The sequence below is a fragment of the Biomphalaria glabrata genome, chromosome 6 (genome assembly GCF_947242115.1).
Source record: "Biomphalaria glabrata chromosome 6, xgBioGlab47.1, whole genome shotgun sequence".
Taxonomy (NCBI): Eukaryota; Metazoa; Mollusca; class Gastropoda; family Planorbidae; genus Biomphalaria; species Biomphalaria glabrata.
In genome coordinates this window covers 25,203,469-25,222,634 of record NC_074716.1, presented here as the reverse complement: position 1 = coordinate 25,222,634, position 19,166 = coordinate 25,203,469, and the positions used below count along the sequence as shown (strand labels likewise).

At 33.7% G+C, this 19,166-nt stretch overlaps 1 protein-coding gene across 2 annotated transcripts; it reads right to left on the bottom strand.

The window, feature by feature from the left end:
* Positions 1-1,293: 1,293 nt before the first annotated feature.
* Positions 1,294-17,893, bottom strand: LOC106050942 (circularly permutated Ras protein 1-like). 2 transcript variants are annotated; one of them, XM_013206031.2, is made up of 18 exons: positions 17,765-17,893; positions 16,652-16,753; positions 12,203-12,267; positions 11,588-11,680; positions 10,133-10,314; positions 9,088-9,279; positions 8,388-8,609; positions 8,124-8,275; positions 7,147-7,350; positions 6,847-6,931; positions 6,209-6,315; positions 5,981-6,099; positions 5,564-5,625; positions 5,117-5,294; positions 4,907-5,030; positions 4,676-4,772; positions 3,526-3,666; positions 1,294-2,834 (listed from the first exon to the last, which is right to left on the bottom strand). In XM_013206031.2, the coding sequence occupies exons 2-18, from the start codon at positions 16,741-16,743 to the stop codon at positions 2,682-2,684; spliced, it is 2,268 nt and encodes a 755-aa protein (XP_013061485.2). In that variant the 5' UTR covers positions 16,744-16,753; positions 17,765-17,893; the 3' UTR covers positions 1,294-2,681. The 2 variants fall into 2 exon arrangements, with proteins under 2 accessions (XP_013061485.2, XP_055888948.1); XM_056032973.1 differs by having other exon boundaries at positions 17,810-17,828.
* Between the last annotated feature and the right edge of the window lie 1,273 nt (positions 17,894-19,166).

Sequence of the window (19,166 nt, the reverse complement as noted above, 5' to 3'; positions counted from 1 at the left end):
CGCCGGGCCCAGTTTGGGTAGGGGATACGGATTATAAGTGAAAATTAAGAGTTTATATTAGAAAATACATTCGTCTTTGCATTTTATTCATCCTTTACTACACACAGAATTACTTTACGATCCTTGCGTGTAGGGAAGTCATACAGTATATCATAAAAATTCTATATCCTACATAGATCACGCTCAATATAAAAAATTACCAAATGTTTCAAGCTATCTATGAGAATTGTTGAACTAAAGTAATTCTTCATTAGTTTGAGGTGCGAGAAGCTTCTTTCACCAGATTCCAAAATTACGGGATAATGCCGTTTTTTTTTTTAATCGCGCGTAAGATTGGCATTTTCCATATTGAATAACACCCTAAAATGACAATTTTTGTCTATTTTTCAGGAGATTTGTATGAGTTTTCAAAAGATTTTAATAATTTCTGGATATTTCCAGGACTTTTTCGTATATTTTGCAATTTCAGGAGCTCCTAGTAAATCGACAATAGGTCGCGGGAAATCTGTTATAAGTTATACAATGGTTTAATTTAATAATTTATACACCTAGAATTAGCGCAGGTCCTCGGAAAGTGCGGGGCCCACTGCAGTCGCATAAGTGCGGAGCCCACTGCGGTCACCTAAGGCCAGCCCTGCAAAATAGCGGCGTATGATGTTAAAAGAGACAAAGTAGATATATGTTATGCTTATTGATTATAAATAACTGGTCAAAGACAAATGTATCTGCAAAAGGGGAGGGGCTAAAATATGGAGAGAGGCATCCTTCAGAAATGTCTTGGGAGGAGCCAAGCATTACTTTTCCAAAAAATATTCATGAATTCATGAGCCAAAGTATGGTCAGATGGGAGGCTTAATTATAGGGACCTTCCATTGAAGGATACAAAAAAAAAAGGTTCTGGCAAAAAGTTGGCATGGGGTTTATTATGATGTGGCTCTTTCCATTGTATAAAAAACAGAGAACCATTGGTCTCAGCTACAACTTTTGATTTAACAGATAGTGCAAATGTAGGTAATGACAACTAAATTGTGGAAAGGGTTAGTTTTAACTGGACTGCTCCACAGGTAGAACATTTTATCTCAAATCATACACTGGCTAAAGGTGGGGGTGGCGTTATAAAGCAGGACATTCCAGCAAAGGAGGGTTTCATCAAAGATACAAAACATTAACCGACTATTTCAATGTAGTGGAGCATGGGAATCGTCTAGTTAAAAGTTTAAAATGCACCTTTGTGTTCAACATTGACAAAAAATTTAAATGGGAACAACAGAAAATAAAACTAAAAGATGAAAATTCAATTTCATAAATAATTTATTAATGAAAATGTTTAGCTTATGACAAAAAAATGCTTTTATAAATAAGAGTATACAATTTATCAAATGCTTGCAGCAGATTCGTAGGGTTGTATGTACAAATAAAAGAAATATAAAAAAAAATTATGTGCCAAGTATCACAATTACAATCACAATTTGAACATTTGTTTTGAGTGTATAGAATGTAATCAGAATCACATGGGAAAAAAATGAAAGTTTCTTATGAAAATTGTTTTCAAGGCTCAATGATGATGTAGTTCACATCTGAGAAATAAAGACGATAGAAAATTGACCATTAAAAATGTCTTCAAGCAGCAAAGTTGTGAATCATAAAATATTATCAAATGAAATTTGAGTGGCACCACCAACTCTGTACACAAAGGAAATATAAATTTTTCAGCTAACTGAGCAACACATTGAATGCAAAATTTACATAAAATGCATGTAAGAAGTTAAAGCACTGACTTGTTTTGCCTAGAAGGTAAGCGCACTATGCAAGTTCATTAAAAAAATAAGTGGAAATGCAAACAAACACATCTGTAGTTAGGCCCAGTCAGATTGCTTGGTGAAATTAATAAAAGTTCCCCTTTCAGACCTTGTGTTCTGTAGTGCAGATGATATTAAGGTCTTCTATTTCTTTGGCCAATGCTTAACGACAATATTTTGAACTAAGTAAAAATATATTGTTTTTACTCTGCACTACCAAAAGAATCACAAGCCACAGATTTATGTCTATTCATTTAGTATAAAGTTAAGGGTTAATTTTGATAGGGTACTGTAAATGTCCATGAGCTAATATATTTTTTAAAATGATAATTTAGTTGAAAGTAAAACTTTTAAATACCAGTTACCATTATATTTTTACTACAATAGAAAAAAATTAAAAATCGAATTTGTTATACATGCTTGACAACTGTAAGAACAGAATGTTTTAAACCTGGAAACTAATTATAGCTCTAAGAAAAAAGAAAATAAATGCTTAAATACATCAACATTGTTTTGTTAATATGTTTGCTAACTGCCATTTTGAAATCAACAATGAGAATTCAGAGAGAAAAAAGAGTAATGACCAAAGTACATGATATAATTAGTTTTCAAACAAAATTTAACTAGAAACAATTGTCAATAAAAATAGGTCAAAATATAAACATTTTATTTACATGCTTTTTTTTAACAATTTTTTTTAAGAAATATATTTTTAAAATAAAAAAAAAATACTAGTAAGAAAATCTTATAATTTTGCCAATATGATACATTTTTCTATATTTAGATATCCTGACAGGAAGATCGAGATTTGAATAGAAAAGCAAATATTTTATCCTGACAGGAAGATCAAGATTTGAATACAAAAGCAAATATTTTAAACTTTTATTTTCTTTTGCTGTTTTCATCTAGACTTTTTGAAGACTTGGAAGATGATCTGTCAGGAATAGGAGCACTCAACTCACTAGCATCCACACTCCGTAATCGGTACATCATATTTGCCATCCCATCATCCATTTGTAAGCAGCGTTCAAGTAGCTGAAAGCAAATGAAATATTGAGAACAATGTTCATCTGATTTCTAATGTTCAAAATGCAGTGCTCCAATTGGATACACTGCTGTCTGGTTGAGCAGTATGCACACTGGACTGTCTTTCAGACTTGTCGATAGTCCTGGGTTCAGACCCTGCCTGCTGTCAACCACGGTCGTCCTGCGGAACGTTCGGACTAAGAGGTAAATTATTAGCTTCAACTATGAAGAAACATCCAAAACATGTAAAACATTTTTACAACAAATATTTAAAGCTGGAATGGGAAATTAAAAGCAGTCACTCAGTCAAGTTAATCACTAAATACTTTTCTTTTAATTTGCTGGCTACACATTTATTTAAATCTATACTGCTTGATGAAGAAGCACAGCCTACAATAGAAACCATCCCTATAAATGCACTGTAAAATAGATAAAATATAATATTATTGATAGGCCTAAAGAGATTGGTCAAACAAAACTTTAAAAGTTAAATAAGAGATGACTGGCTGGCTGGTCACATACTTATCATTTCAGATGTTTGATATGAAGTCAAAGTAAGTTACATAATAAAAAGCTTCATGGCTCCAACAATCATGTTATAATTTTTTGTAGTAAAAAAATAAATAAAAAACGTTTTAGAAAAGTCTAAACTCTAAAGCAAAAAGACAACAATAGTTTATTAAAAAAAAAAAGCTTGTACCTTTTTCTTCACACTTCTTTTCTGTTTCTTTTGTGATGGTGAAGTTGATGATGATGATGGTAAGGCAAGGTGTGTTGGAGATGTTTCCTCATCGCTGGGTTCACTATCACTTCTTGTACGACCAAAAGCACTGATTTCTTGCTGGAGAGAGATAAGGAAACAAATGATCACAAACACTGATGTTGCTATAAGGAAACACTGATGTTGATATAAGGAAACATAATCATAGGTATAGATTTCTTGTACATTTTTTATTTCTAGCTCATTAAAACAAAAAGAAACTAAATTAAGGAAGAAAAAATGATTTAATTAAAAAGTACAACTTTGTGAATCTTTCACATTGAGGATTCTGTTAGTACAAAATTTACAACTTAAAAATATGCAATGTCTATTTTGCACAAAATTTGTATATTAATTATAAAAATAGTTAAAATTGTATCAATGAAAAGAAAAAGAAGTCTAGACTTGACTAACTCTAAATAAAGAATATATATATATAGATATAGCTTAGTAGCTGTGGTCTGTCCCTGTCTTGGTCTCAAATTCAAGGAAACAAAATAAAATCATCTATGTTAGTTACAGATTTCTAATATCAGAGAACTTATTGTTATACTCAGATTATGTAAGCTCAAGCCTAGATTTATAGATAAATTTTCCCAGCATACAGGCCTATTAGTTTTTAAATAAATAACTAAGACTAAATTTAACTAAATTCTTTGAGATTTTTCATACATGGCAGAGAAAACTCTAGACAATTGGCGTATCCAGTGTACACATTCAAGAAAGTGTAGATAACATGTTTTTCTTGGCCAAATAGGCTCCTTACACTTCCAAACTCTTCTGTTGGTAGTACAAAATAATTTTAATATGAAGCATTCAACTTTCACATGTAAAACTTATTTTAAAACAAATGGGCAATTGACTTTGATACAACAATCAACTGCCATGCATTGAGATGTTAAATTATTGCTCAATTAGGTTTTCTATAGATTGATTCCATTAGTGTTTTCTACAGCCTGAATTTTTTGTATTTATTTCAAGGTTTTCAAAATGCCCATAATAACTATAAACCCTGAGTTGACAATAGCTGTTTTCTCAACTCACTAAGAATGTACAAACTACATTGAAAAGTTATAAGTACAAATATTACCATTTGTTTTCTTTGCACAAAATTCTCCATGCTCTGTATTCTGCTGTAGATAGTTTTATACTTGGCACGATCCAATGTGGAGGAACTCTCGCTATGACTGGTGCAGACACAACATAACATAGAAATTGTGAATCAACATTAACATCAAGTATAATTCACAAATATATCAGTAATTTTACTTATTTTTTCATTAACTAAAATCATTTTTTACTTCTTAAGTAGATGATTTACCTGCTTCGCCAGGCAAGTCTCTGATTCATCAATGCCAGACCTCTAGATTTAGAAAAGTGTCCTTTCAGGGCTAAATCTGCAGATTTCTTGGCCACATGGGTTCCTAACACTTCCAAATTAGCATCTAAAGAACCAGAAAAAATAACCAATAAAATATCTATATTCTTTACATATTTCTCAATGTAATTAATTTTTTAAAATGAAATTTACTGTCTTCAGTGATTTTCCTGTCTGTTGTTGATGGCATTTTGCGGGTCAGTACTCTTAATGCTTTATTCCCCTCAATATCAACATATTCTATTTGAAGTTGAAATGGTAAATCATGATTGGTTAAACTGCTCTCATTACTTTTAGAAGTTGTGGTTTCATTGCTTACTTGCTCAGAGGCCTGTCAATGAGTGAAAAAAAAAAATTATTTCCTGTTTCCTGAAGTCAATAGCTGTTTTTTAAAAACAATTTTAATCTTATTTTTTTTTAACATATTAAATAAAAACAGAAAAAAGTAAAAAAAAACGATCACATATTTAATTCTTTAAACCATAAAATTCTGAATTTCATCTTCAAAAACATTAAAGATTTTCTTCTTCATTTACCAAAATAGAAATACTTCTCAATAAAGAATGGTAAAAAAACAACTATCAGAGAAGACCAACTAACCGTTTCATTTTCAGCAGTCTCATTTTTTTCTGTTAAATTTTCTTCTGAGACCTTTGTCACTTCTAAAAAATGGATTAAATTTTTTAATAGTACAAGATAAATTATTCTAAATATAATAAATTTAAAAATGAAAAATGCACATAAGAAAAGTTAAAAAGTGTGTTTTTTTTGTGTAATAATTTGAAGAACAAAAATGTTTATTTAGAGATTGAAAGTGTGTTAATCACAAAATTTTTTTATAACATCTAACTTATGCATCTTAAAAATATTTTTTTTCCCTTGTGACAACATTCATAGAAATAAATCTAAATATGTGCTATTGTTAGAAGCTAATAATTTTAATAATGTAAACATTTTAAAAATTAAATCAACAAAAATATGCCCTTAAAAAATTATTTAGCTTCATTACAAACTTACTTTTTTTCTTACTTCTTTTGGCAAATTCAAAAGTTATTGTTGAACTACACCTGACATTGCCAGCGTTGTATTCACTTCTGTTAAGCTGGCTGTTGGGGTCATTTTCATCTACCACGTACCTTACCGGGCAGAATCAATATCAATGAAATGAATAATGAAAACACTGAATTGGTTAAATGTAATTTGAATGCTAATGCCAGGTTTAGAAAACATAAACGTCTCACTCACAGATCATTGTGTAGAATGAATTTGGCTTTGACTCGGGTGGCAATGATTGGGTCAGCAAGAATGTTACCAAATTCTTCAGTAAGCTTCAGAGGATCCACAATATTTACCTAGTCATGGTCAAATAAATTAATAACTAATTAGTTCAAGAGTACATCTTTTTTTCTTATCCAATATTTTGTATAATCACTATTCTGCCTAATCATTGTTGTGTTAAAACAATTCTGTTTTTTTTTAATGTCCATCCTATTTTGTACAGCATTAGTTTATTTTTTTCATAAGCTGGTTGTTCACTGTTTGTTAATTTTTTGTTCCCATTTTTCTGTTCTCTTATCTTGTTTTTTCCTTGTTAATTATTATATTTCAAGTTACCTCTTAAGTTAAAAAAGAAAATTGAATAGAAAAAAAGAAACAAAACTTTTTGGCTGATGTCAGTATAAAAAGGTTAAATTTCTGCCAGTATGTTCCCAACAAAATACATGGTTCTTTTCCTCCACCAGCATAATTTAGACTTTTTTTTGACACCAACAAAAGAGATCAGTTTCAGTTAGCATAATATAAATTAAATGCAAAAGGATCATAAGAAATTGTATGTAATCAAAATCTCTGTTAATGTAAATAACAAATCATTCAAAGCTTACCTGGCCACCAGTTTTGTCAGCCAATGTACCTAGCTGCACCAGCTTGCAGTCTGTTCCTTGAATAGTAATCACTGAGATTGTAACACTGATCATTAAAAACAAAATATATATATATATGATCATTCAACCATGTGCTTACTAAAAATTTCAACAAAAAAAAATGGCTTGTAATTTTTATTAAGATCAAACCAAAAAAAAAAACAACAACAAAAAAACATGTTACATAATAAAGTATTGGTACATAATTCACTAAATAATATGAATTAATAATTTTTATTAAAATAAGATATTAGGACTTACCCTTTTGCTGAAGCATGTTCGGCAGCTTTAGTGTAGAAATCAAAAGCCGTTTGTTCATCTGTATTCTCCTCCTCTAGTTTCCCCAGCCCAACATTAGCTTTGCCATCAGTGCAAAGAATAACCTTTGAACCAGGATGATGAGCAGCTAAATTGGTTGCAATAATCAGTGCAGGGCCCAAGGCAGTAGCACCACCTTCTTCAAGACTGTAACATTGAAAATCATTTCTAGCATTGATCTCAAAGCTGAATTTTTAATACATTGTAAATGTTTAAATATATAAAAAGATTGACTAGTGTCATCAAATGTATTTTTGGTGTATTTTCAGATCTTTTTTTTTTTTCATCACTAAGTTCTTGCTACATTTAGTCAAACCTCATTTAGAAATGAAACCCCAATGTTAAAAACATGCTACAAAGAAGTGCTTCCTCAAAATAATATATTCAGTCAGACTGTTTCAAGAAGCATTGAAATCACATTAAGTTTAATTTTTAACTATGAATTATAAAGATCTATTTTAAAATTGTGCATAGTCTGCATACAAAGGACACAGGTAGCATCAACATGTATATATCAAAATGTTCCAAATACATTAAAAGTGCCTCATCTCTAAATGCAGACAAAATACTGGTAAAGGGAACTGAGATAAATATTCTCATTTATCTTAAAGATGCATTTTGAAAGCATTTTATTTCTTATTATTCCCTCTAATTTATCTCTTCTTCATTACACAGACACAAGAATATTTTTTTTTAATCTTTAGAAACCTTGTATGTAATCCAGTGGGAGAATGTTTTAGGTTAAAACAAATTTTCCCTATAATTAATTGTAATTACATTATTTTAAAAGTGGATGATTGTAAATAAAATCAATTAAGGTCTATTAGAAGGGGTTTAAATGCAATTTCAATAAATCACTTGGGATGTAAAATAAGCAGACACTAGTCAGTGTTAAAGAAATGGATAGTCCATTTTATTACTTGTACACTTTTTCTCCAAGAATATGTCTGCTGCTTTTGATAGCTTGAGGAAGAGATAACTCAGTACCAATTTTTATCAACATGTCTTCATTAGTCAGTTTGTCTCCAGAGATGATTACCTCCCTTTGAGTGCCATCTCCAACTATAGTGACCTATGAAGTGAAAGGTTTCAAATTATTATATAAAAATGTAACCAGGATTTTAATCTGTTTTACTGTGAAACAAAAATGTGTTATTGAAATCCTTCTTTTTAAAAAAACTCACTTCATTGTTAAATGTAATTAAAGCCACCCGTCTATTGGGATGATTCTTTGCCATTTCACCTAGCTGGTGGTCAACAGCAGCCTGCATGGCTTGCAATCTCGAGATGTAGGTCACAGAATGACCAAGCTGTGAGGGAAGGCGCTGGTCTATCTCATCAGCTTCTATGAAACTATGCAATCTTTTGAGCTGGCTGGTGCCTCGCAGCTTTATTGAGCCTGAAATCTAAACAGTTTTATCATTCATGCATCTTCGGTTTAAAAATGTTTATATTGCCTAAAATTTCACAAATAAATTACTTTCAGGGTAAGAATATAAATTAAACTAGAGTAGTACTTGTAGTTCCCCTTTCAAACCTTGTGATTTATAGGGCAGATGATGTGGCCACAGTTAATATGTCATGACACCCCACCATGACAAATCACCTTTATTTTTACCCAAATAATGTCAGGTACTCATTAGAGTTGGGTGGACTCAGGGGTGCCCTAAAAAAAAATAATTTTAAATTCCTGTCATCACCAGATTTAAACTCGGGACCCCTCAGTTTGGAAGCCAAGCACTTTACCACTCAGCCACCATGTCCTCAACTAGAATACAAGTAAACATAATTAAGAGCTATGTTTTTCAAAACATTTAATATTTTGATGTCTTGACTTAGCAGTAGTAATAAATTTTATAAAATGAATGCTCCATCTACTGGTACCTCAGTAGTAACACACATGCTGCCAGAAGTATCAACACAGAAAATGACCAGTGACTGGTCAAGCCCTGACATTGTGCTTGCAGCTGTTGTCATGGCTGGCTCTAGTAAATAAGTTACATCCTCTGTGGTAGGAACTTCTTCAGGCTCAATATCCAAAGGTATTAGTTCTTCACAAAACTCACATTTCCAAACCTAGTCAGAAATAATTTAGAAATTGTAAAAGAGTTTCCTCAATAGCTTTACGTTTTTCTGTGATGTTTATTAAAATATCAAAGCCAAAGAGTACTGTGAAAAGAATTACAATTATATGATTCTCTGAGACCCAGTGAACACATTTTAACAAAAGCTATGGTAACCTAATGAATGATACTAAGCCAAAAATATCTGGAAAAATAATTCTTAAAACATATTATTAGTCAGTCATACAACTTTCCAGTGTCTTGGCAGTAGTTCCTGATGATGAAAAGTATACAGGACTTTTGATCAAAAATATCCATTCAAAAATTTTGTTAAAAAGTTTAAAAAAAAACAACTTTAGTTTTAACTCTTTCTCTAAGTAATTATTTTCCTCGTTCCAAAAGAATTATTCATTTTGCTCATTTGTATTTCACTACCCTGTTATGATTAAAGTTCAATAACTTGTTTGTATGTTTATCAGAAAATGTTATATTTGGTATCGAATTATAGGGGATTGCATGCTCTTTTAAAGCAACACAAATTAAAGTTTATAAATCCAAAATCAATTTGGTTTAATAAGGTCAAATCAACATTGGCATCATAAATTAGGAGAGAAAGAGTTAAAAATATATTTTAGTTAATATATTTTATGCTACAATTCAAGCAATGACTAAATCAGATCTTATTTTCACATCATTTTTCTTTACAACACATAATCAGTTCAACCTGCTCCTGTATGGTTCAGTAGAAATGTAATCAGAAGCATTCTGATAAGACTTAAGACTATAACAAAACATAAAGAATTTAAGCAATCTCTCATGATCAGTAAGAAAATATAAAATTTACAATTTAGTTGTTTAATTTTCACCTTTTTCTCATTATCTATGCAACTAATGTGAGACAATATAGCTGAACACTTGCTACAAATGACAGGTTCTCCAGCGTGCATATTTCCTGGGGCCTGAAGACTGCTAAAGTTGACAGACACAACATTGGTGTGCGCTCTTTGAAATCTGCGCTTGGAAGACACTGGCCTCATTGGACTTTTGTCTAGGATTCATTAGAGGATTATACAAATTGGTATTGCAAAAACAAGACGTAACTATGTACATCTTATTTTTGTTGTCAACTTAGTTTTTTTTTTATATTAATTTTAGGAACAAGAATAATATTTCTATTCATAATTTACATAAACATTTATTTAAAGAATAGTATTTAACATTCATATAGGTATTGTAGCTATTTCTTGATTTTTCTATCTTTAATAAAGAAAGCTAAAATAGCTCAGGGAAGATCTTTTTTTTAAAATGTTGAATAATACTTATGTTTCTAGATGATTCAAACTTCTCCAAGTGATAAATTTAGATTAAAAAAGTAAAAAAAAGGGTAAAAAGTCAGTTGTTCATTCATGTTTTATTTCAGTGTTCTGTTCATTTATGAATTCTATTATTATCATTGTGTTCTATGATAGAAGATTTATTTATGCATATTTCAGTCTAGAAATATTTGGGCCTCAGACAATTGAGTACAGTATGTGTGAACCCTCTGCACCCCCCCCCCCCAGCCTAAAAGCATCAAATACATATATAATATTTATACATAAATAAATAAGGCTAGTTAAGTCTGAAGATTAGTAAGGAGTGCAGTATTTCACATGGCTATGCAGCCCCAGCTGTGACCTATATATTTTACCACATTCAGCTCCAACATAACCATTGTTCACCCGTGGTTGATTTAGATTCTCATTCCGACATCTACCTCTGTCCTCGACAATGGGTTTTCTTTTGGTCTCAAGTGTGTATCCCTTTGCTTTTGTGTTTTTTTCACCCTCTACATCTGTCCTCGGCAGTGGATTTTCTTTTGGTCTCAAGTGTGTATCCTGTTGCCTTTGTAAGTAATCTCTGAAGCCATTTGCAGCCAGGTACTCTTTTTTATGTCAATTAAAGCAAAGTTGGCACTATGCATTACAGAAAATGCTAAAGAGCCCCCCTTCTGTAGAAGCCCCAGACTTGAGTCTGTTTGTCCCCCCCCCCCCCCCCCCCAGGTTACAGGCCTGCCTATTTATTCTACAATTCATCTTACGGTACCTATTAAAATTTAATTTGTATTAAAAAATATTTCTTCCAACAGATCCCTTGCATTAGGCTAGAAGGTTTTTGTCACAAGATATAAATCTAGAATTACTACAATAAATCAGCATGACATCAGACTTTCAAGGTTATTCTTCCCCCCCCCCCCCTTTAAAAATGTTAAAATATGATCTGTATCATTAAAAGGAACTATTCCAGCTTTAAATTTTCCAAATATCTAAGAAAAAAAAAACCTTTTAAAGGAGAGCATTTTATCTTCCCTTCTGCAGAGAGTTCTTTTTTCCAGTGATGACTCCTATGTTTTTTTTTCTTGGAGTCAGAATCCACTGCAACAACAAATGAGCAGAATAACAAATGTATCATTCTTTACATTATGACAGTTTTAAATGATTGTGAAAAATTACAGTAAAACTTCAATATAATGTACCAGAATGAATAGCATGTTTACCCACAAAATGTAATAATATGTAATTAACTTTAAACTGAGCCTCTATGGGTTGCAATGAAACTTTTTATTACATTCTTTGTTTTGAACTAAAATAACTAAATAAAAAGATTTAATTAATCTAGTAACAATGTGCATGACAAAATAGGATAATAAGTTATGTAACAGAGGTCATCATAACTGTGTAGCAAACAATCCAGTTGTTATTAAGAAAGCTATATTATCTAGGATGTTTGGAAAATAATTATTAAAATTTGAAAACAATGAAAGTAATAATACATTTGACAAAACTCTTAATTCAATATATGTGATCTAATTATATGATTTTATTAAGTGCATGGTTTTTAGCTTATAGAAATGAGGAAATTAGGTATGGCTTAATGTTTAAAAAAAAGAAACTTACATTGTCTGGCATTAGAAGTAGACAAAGCCTGAATTTCATCTCCCTCAGAACTAGATCCAGAATCACTAGTTCAAATAATGAAGAAAATGTTATCAAAACATACATGTAGATAATGTAACAAATGATTACAATTAAATTACACCAACAAATTATTAAACATTATTCTACAAAATACATTTTATAACTGAACTGGTGACATGGGTTTGGATAACAATATGATTAGGTTATGTGATCATCTAGAAAAGACTAGCAACAAGGTCCTTGGCCATTCTGTCATTTATTAGAAGGTCATTTGGGACCCTATGTTAAGAGAGAAAGTGGCAGAGTCAAGATGGTCAGGTACAGTTTAGTTCAGAAATAATAACTTGAGATCAACTTGTCAAGTTCTTTAGTTAGTTGTGTCATATTGACCATTTTTATGCAAACAACCAGAAAGAGAGTCATAGCAATACAATTAATAGACTTGAAAGCAATCAGAGTTTTAAAAAAATCTATTTAGAATAGTAAAAAAAAAACATTGTCTATCTTCACTGTTGCATGTTCCTGAAGTAACATAATATTAAGGTACCAGTGCAGTTTAGCGTGCAATATATTTAAATTACAAGCTTAACAATATTCTAAGCAGTTATTGTATATGAATCTAAAGTCCTTGTTATTTAATTTACAAAATTGTAGATCATAATTTTTTGAACTCTTAGATTCAATATGTTTTAGGGAAACAAAGAGGCAAGTTTGCACAGTACCATTCATTTGCAGGCACCTGAGATGAACTCCTATTGAAAAATCAGAGCAGGAAGGACTCAATCCTCCTGTAGTGTGCTGGCAAGAAACTGGGCCGCCTCGTAGCTCTCTGAGCTGGGGACACTCGTACAAGATATGCAACACTGTTTCGACGCTCTCTCGACAGTGACGGCATCGGGAGTCATAGTTCGGGCGGAACCGGGCAAAGTATGCCCCAACAGGACATCCTACACTGTGCAATGATTGCTTGTTATGACCTCCTTAACCGCCACCACGGATGGTCACGACCTGGATAATGCATATGCTGCCAGACACTATGTGTTCTGTCGGATTTCTCCCAGGACTTTAACTACGTCTCATAAATGAGTGCTCGGATTTCTGCCGTTGCTTGTAAAAACGTGCTTCATGCTTCGAGGTGTGTGGCTGCCAAAGCTCCCTCTCGTGCAAGGGTATCTGCCATTTCATTGCCCCTCACGCCAGCTCCAATGGCTCGGATGATGTTATCTGCAGCGCTGACTGCCTCTTCTATTATGGGCGACCCTCCCCCGCCGCCACCCATAGCTAGGAGACTGGAGCGAGAGTCGGTGACTAGCGCTAGAGTAGTTGCACTAGTTTCATGTTGGGTCATTCGGACTCTAATAGCCTTGAATGCCCAAGTTATCCCTGTTAATTCAGTGTCCATGGAGCATGCAGCGAAGCCGCATGGGCCACAGAGCCGATCTGGTTCTGTCCGGTCTGGGTAGATTATAAGGACCCCATACCGAGATCTATCGGGGTCCCTCAATACCGACCCATCTGTATAGCAGAAAATGGCATCTAATGGGTAGGACTTTAGTGTAGCTGATGCCAAATTTTGGAGTGTTGCAGGTTTTAATCACCTCTTGGTGGCTCCCTCTGCCCTATAAGGGCCAGGTTAATTTGTGGGGCTGGCATTCTCCTCCATGTAGGGCAAGTACTAATTCTTCTAATGGGAATTCTGTCAGTGGAGAGCCCAGCTGTTTTTGACAAATTGGCCGCAATATGTAGGAACGAACGCATTTCCTCTCTCTCACTGGCTTACTAAAATAGTGGTAGGTAGCTTAGAGTTGCCCCTTTTATAACACTCATAAGCCGTGAGTACCGCCCTCACCCTCCTTAAATTTAATGGGGCCACATTAGTTAAGATTTCAGCAGCATTTGTTGGGCTTGTCCGAAAGGTGCCACAAATGAACCTTAGGGTATGTACTCGATCGAGTGATTTGAGGGCTGTTTTACTAGAACTGTATAGCTGTACTCAATTTGCAATCTAACTGAGGTTAGTGAAATGGGTCTGCAGGACTCCACGTTAGTCATGATAGCATGTTTGCAGGCCCTGGGTAGTCTGGACTCTGCCCAGGTTTGATTCATAAACTCTAGGAGTTTACCTCTTGCAATGCCCCCGAGGTGTTTTACCATGTCAGGGGTAACTTTGTCTGGCCCAGGAGTCTTTCGGTTCTTACACTTTGCAATCGCTCTGTCAAGCTCAGCACGACAGAAGGGCGCGTTGCACGTTGCTTGGCTTTCAGGCTCATCTGGCTCCCTCTCGAGCCTTTACGTTCCTTATTGAGGGCTTTGGATATGGCTGTCTTCTTTTCGGACTTGCTAATTTTAGCAAAGTGTCGATTTAGCAAGTCGGCCATTTTGTTAACCGCTGACACCGACCCTCTGGGTGTGGATAGAGGGGCAGCCGTTCGCACTGTGTCTTTGGCCTCAAGAAGAAGAAGACACCTGGTTTTTAAGGAGTCCAAAAGATCCATTCCGGCACAGGCAGTGTTCCAATGGTCCGACCAGACGCGTTGGGCCAGTTCACTCGTCGCTCAACAGAGCCTGTTGTATTCCCGAAGGATTTTGGGAGTACCCTTCCTTTCAGCAAGCCTCCGGGCCCGCTTGCGTATCAGGACCAGCTTGTTCAAATCCTGAGACCACACGCGTTTCTGCCTGCTGCCGTGACAAGTCAGCGGGACAACATTGCCGATTTTATTACAGGCACCAACAATCTTCAAAAGTAAATTAAGGGCTCTGAAGAAGACTGACAGTTCTTTTATTATCATCATTTTAGCAGAGTTCTATATTTAAGAGTATATATTTATTTCTTTTACTTTCCATAGCCTATTAATCTACAAGCATTGACATTCATTTTTTTAAAATCTATTTTTTTTTTAATAATAAATTTTAAATTTTAGCTTTTATCATTGGCCTCCTTCAGTCATAGAACGATTATGGTTCATCTCAGAGCACACTTCCTCATGTGGCGGTAGAGCCCTATTTTGGAGAGACACTCCCGTCCACAGATAGCGCAGGTTAAGGTGGCTTTGGCTTCGGTGGTAGAGGAGTTGGCCGTTTTTCAGATTGTACGTTTTTCTTCCTGAGCTGAGACCCAGGTACTTTCACTGTCCATAGGTTTCTTGGACACTGTCTCTCTCCATCTGGTGCGGTCTAGAGCTGTGTCTTCCCAATTGTCAGTATTGATGTTCACTGATTTGAGGTCACATTTTATTACATCTATGTAACAGAGGTGGGGGCGCCCAGTTTTTCTTGTGGCAGTCGCGAGTTGTCCATAGAGGATGACTCTCTGGATATGCTTGTCCTCCATCCAGCGAACATGTCCAAGCCAGCTTTTATATAGCGCTACTTTCATGCTTATAGTATACTAGAGTGCCATGGTCCAATTTCAGTCGGGGGTAGGGGTATCTGGAAGAAGGTTTTCCGTGCTGCCTTTAAGCGCTCAGTAAACACAACTCTGTTCGAGTCAGGTGTAGAACTTCAAGCCCCCTTCATAGGTAGCAAAGCCACGCTTCCCAAAATAAAATACTGCTGACCATAGGACCTCATTGAACTTAATTCCAGCTAAAAAAACTAACTAAGTATCAGTTGGGACAACACAAAATGTTACAGCAAAATATTGAAAGTAGCTGAAACATTCATTTCTGACTTCCAACTTAATATGGGATAGAGATTCTTTAAAAAAGACAAAAGCCATTCTCAGTCTAGCCCATATCGTCTAGCTTAAAAATGTTTATAAGTAGCATACATAATTTTTCCTATTAATATAAAGCTTTAAACAACACTGGTATGACATTGTTATTGATTTTAAAGGTTATATACACAGCTGTGATTAAAAGCTTTAGTAGATTGCTGAGCATGACAAGTCAAACAAAATGTCTAAAGCATTTTATGTTACCTTTGACAAGCTGCAAGCGTCTGCCTTGAGTGGAAATACTTTGTTAGGCTAATTTCCACTTCCTAACAGTTTACGAAAGAAAGGCTCAGTTATATTGAGGTGCCCATTGGAAACAAGTACAACTGGCAGCAAATAGCTTCCCCCTCAAAAAAAAGCTGGAGAAATTTCAGACACACATTTGAGACCAAAATAAGTAAGACTGCAAAAGTAAACTTATTTTGACCCCAAAAAGACAATGTTTTGTCTGGGTTGGATGAGGAAAATATATAGATTACAAGTCAGGGTAGTCATGTGAAACACTGTGAAATAGCGTGCTCTTCCTTAATCTTCAGACTTGAAAACAAAACATTTTACATTACAAAAAAATACCATTCTTTAGAATTTTTTCTATTAACAATGAAAATCCTATCACATCATGTTATGAGGAGTAGCTAAACCAGCAGCATAGAAGCTAGAAGTTTTGCAAATTTGTAAAATCTGATATAACCACATGTCAGTGAATTCCCTACCTGACATGCATTCCTTGCTCAAACTCCTCCTCTGAAACACTTTCATACTCCTCTTCATCGTTTGTCAAAATATATTTGGATGCAAAATTCATCTTTCAAGTACTGTGCAAGTAAAGACAAATTATAAATGATAGCTATGAAAAGTCTAGTGCATAAGTATTATAACATTAATACTAGATCAAAAGAAAAAAACAAACAAAATAAAATACTTAAAAAACAAAAAACAAAGGTTCTATTAAGTGTACTTTATCAATTAGTTTGGATCAGTCATGTAATTAAATTTGTAATAGATCTAGACTAACAATAAAAAGCATTTATAAAAAATTTTAAAAAGTGGGATCGAGCTGAATTCGAACTGACGGCTTAAGCCTTTTCAGGATTTTCATACTAACATGGTAACCACAGCTAGTGGAGAGCTTATGAACATGGAAGATTGTATAGTTATTTATTGTATCTATATTCTCGTCCTATTTTTCAGGTTTGTGTTCACTAAGACTCAGATGATAACCTATAAAGGGGACTAATTCAGAGATTTTTGTTTTTATGCTGTCAACTTATGCATTTTTAAGTGTATTTACTGAAATGAAGGTCTAAAAAAATGTTAATAATAAATTGATGAAGTTGTTTCTTCATTTTTTCAATAACTTTTTTTAAAGAGAGTTTTTTGTTCTTATGCTATCATTTTAAATGAATTTTAATATTAGATCTAATAGCTGCTAGAAAGAAAGACAAAAAAGCAACAGAAAAATGTTGGCAAGTAATTCAAGGGAGATAGTCTAGTATTAAGCCTTAAAACCAAAATGGCTATTTCCTATGACAATATATGGTAATAAGAAATAAAACTTAAAAATTTATATTTTAAAAACTATTTATCTCCGAGGAAATCAAATTACATATTTGTAATCTGCATTTTTTTCTGCATATTCTTAAAATATAAGAGAAACCTGATTTAGCGTTTCTAGTCTCGTATACTAATACCCTTTAGACTTTTAACACTTTACTACTAACTAGTCTACTATTTTAGTAGTCTAGATTCAAATTTCTAGATCTATTTAATTTATTTTTAAATAGGCAGCTGTGTGAACACAAATTATCATTAATAGATAAGCTTACACTTTTTTCTACGATTCATCTGGAAAGTGAAGTTACAGTGTTTACCTTCTCGTTTCCTCTAAAATCTATTTTTGTTTCTTATGAGCTCTAGTCATAGACATATAGATCTATAAATAGCTCTTGTAAATATTCTAGATCTAGATTCTATAGGTCAGTGCTTTATGCCAGCAGGGGTTCCTAGTCCACGGCCACGGGTCATAGAATCTATCTAATCGATCTCTTAAAATGGGAGAGGGGGGATCTCTTATTAAACAATATGAAAATGTTTTATCTTATCTTATATAATACAGACGTTTCTTCAAAAAAGATGATTACGTCCTACGCGTCATGCATTTAGTCATGCATATTAACCAATGACTTAAATTCAGCCAAGTCACTGGTTTTCCTGGCTAGCTCAGGCAACCCATTCCATGCTCTAATAGCACTAGGGAAGAAGGAGTGTTTTAGAAGGAATTTGATCTATTAAATTTATCTACACCATAAGCATAGTGAGTAAATGCCCCCGAACAGAGGAGCGCCACACGCAGAGAGGCGCCAAAAAAAATTGAAGACAAATTGATTTTCTGGAAATTTTTAATTAAAAAAAAAAAAATCAAAGTTCTGGAAAAAATATTTTTTTGAGATGATGACAAAACACGATTATATACAATTACAACACAGGAATCAATAAAAGAAAAAAACACTATTTAATCAATTAGCGGTAATTAATCATTTTTATATAGAAAAAGAGGAGATACGTTCACGATTGAACGGTGCTCTCCCTTCACTTCATATAAGCTTTGCTTTCCAAAAAAGAATTTTTATATTTTGCTTCATGTCCATTTGACTTGGGATTCTTGTTGTGTAACCATTGTTATGTCACTAACATTATAATGTGTGTGTGTGTGTGTGTTGTAATATTGTCCAAAAACAAAATGAAAAAATTATTGGAAAATTGATGTAAAAATGATTTATTTGAGTTATAGTAACTCCAATTAAAAAAAAAAACAATGAACACCATCCTGTGCGCTACGCACACCTCGCCTATTATGTATTGGAAAGGGGGGGGGGCATGTTAATATCATTGTCTCATGAGGAATCTGATCTTTCATAGTTTCTGTGCTTTACATGTTTCGGATGTTCCCTCAGAAAAGAATATTATTACATCCTAGTCCAAATCTCCCACAAGATGGCGGGGGATTGCGGCTGGCAGGGTTCGAACCCAGGGCCAACGAGAAGAGCACATACCAAACGACCAGGCAGCCATCCAGAGTGGACAATAAAGGAGAGGGGCCAGAAAGGGCGAGAATGTATACTATAAGTATGTCTATTGTGGGAAAAAAAACACATTATTTGTTATAAAAGTTTTGAGTTTTATAAATTATATGGTCAGAATCTCTCGAGCCAAAATGGCTGCACCAAA

What these genes read in the sequence shown, in the direction of transcription:
- LOC106050942 (XM_013206031.2), bottom strand. Translation starts at nt 16,743, where the DNA reads ATGAATTTTGCATCCAAATATATTTTGACAAACGATGAAGAGGAGTAT. An exon ending in AAAATGCTCTCCTTTAAAAG is followed by an intron (nt 10,315 to 11,587) that starts GTTTTTTTTTTC and finishes AATGAATCCTAG; the next exon opens with ACAAAAGTCCAATGAGGCCA. An exon ending in GCATGTGTGTTACTACTGAG is followed by an intron (nt 8,610 to 9,087) that starts GTACCAGTAGAT and finishes AAAACTGTTTAG; the next exon opens with ATTTCAGGCTCAATAAAGCT.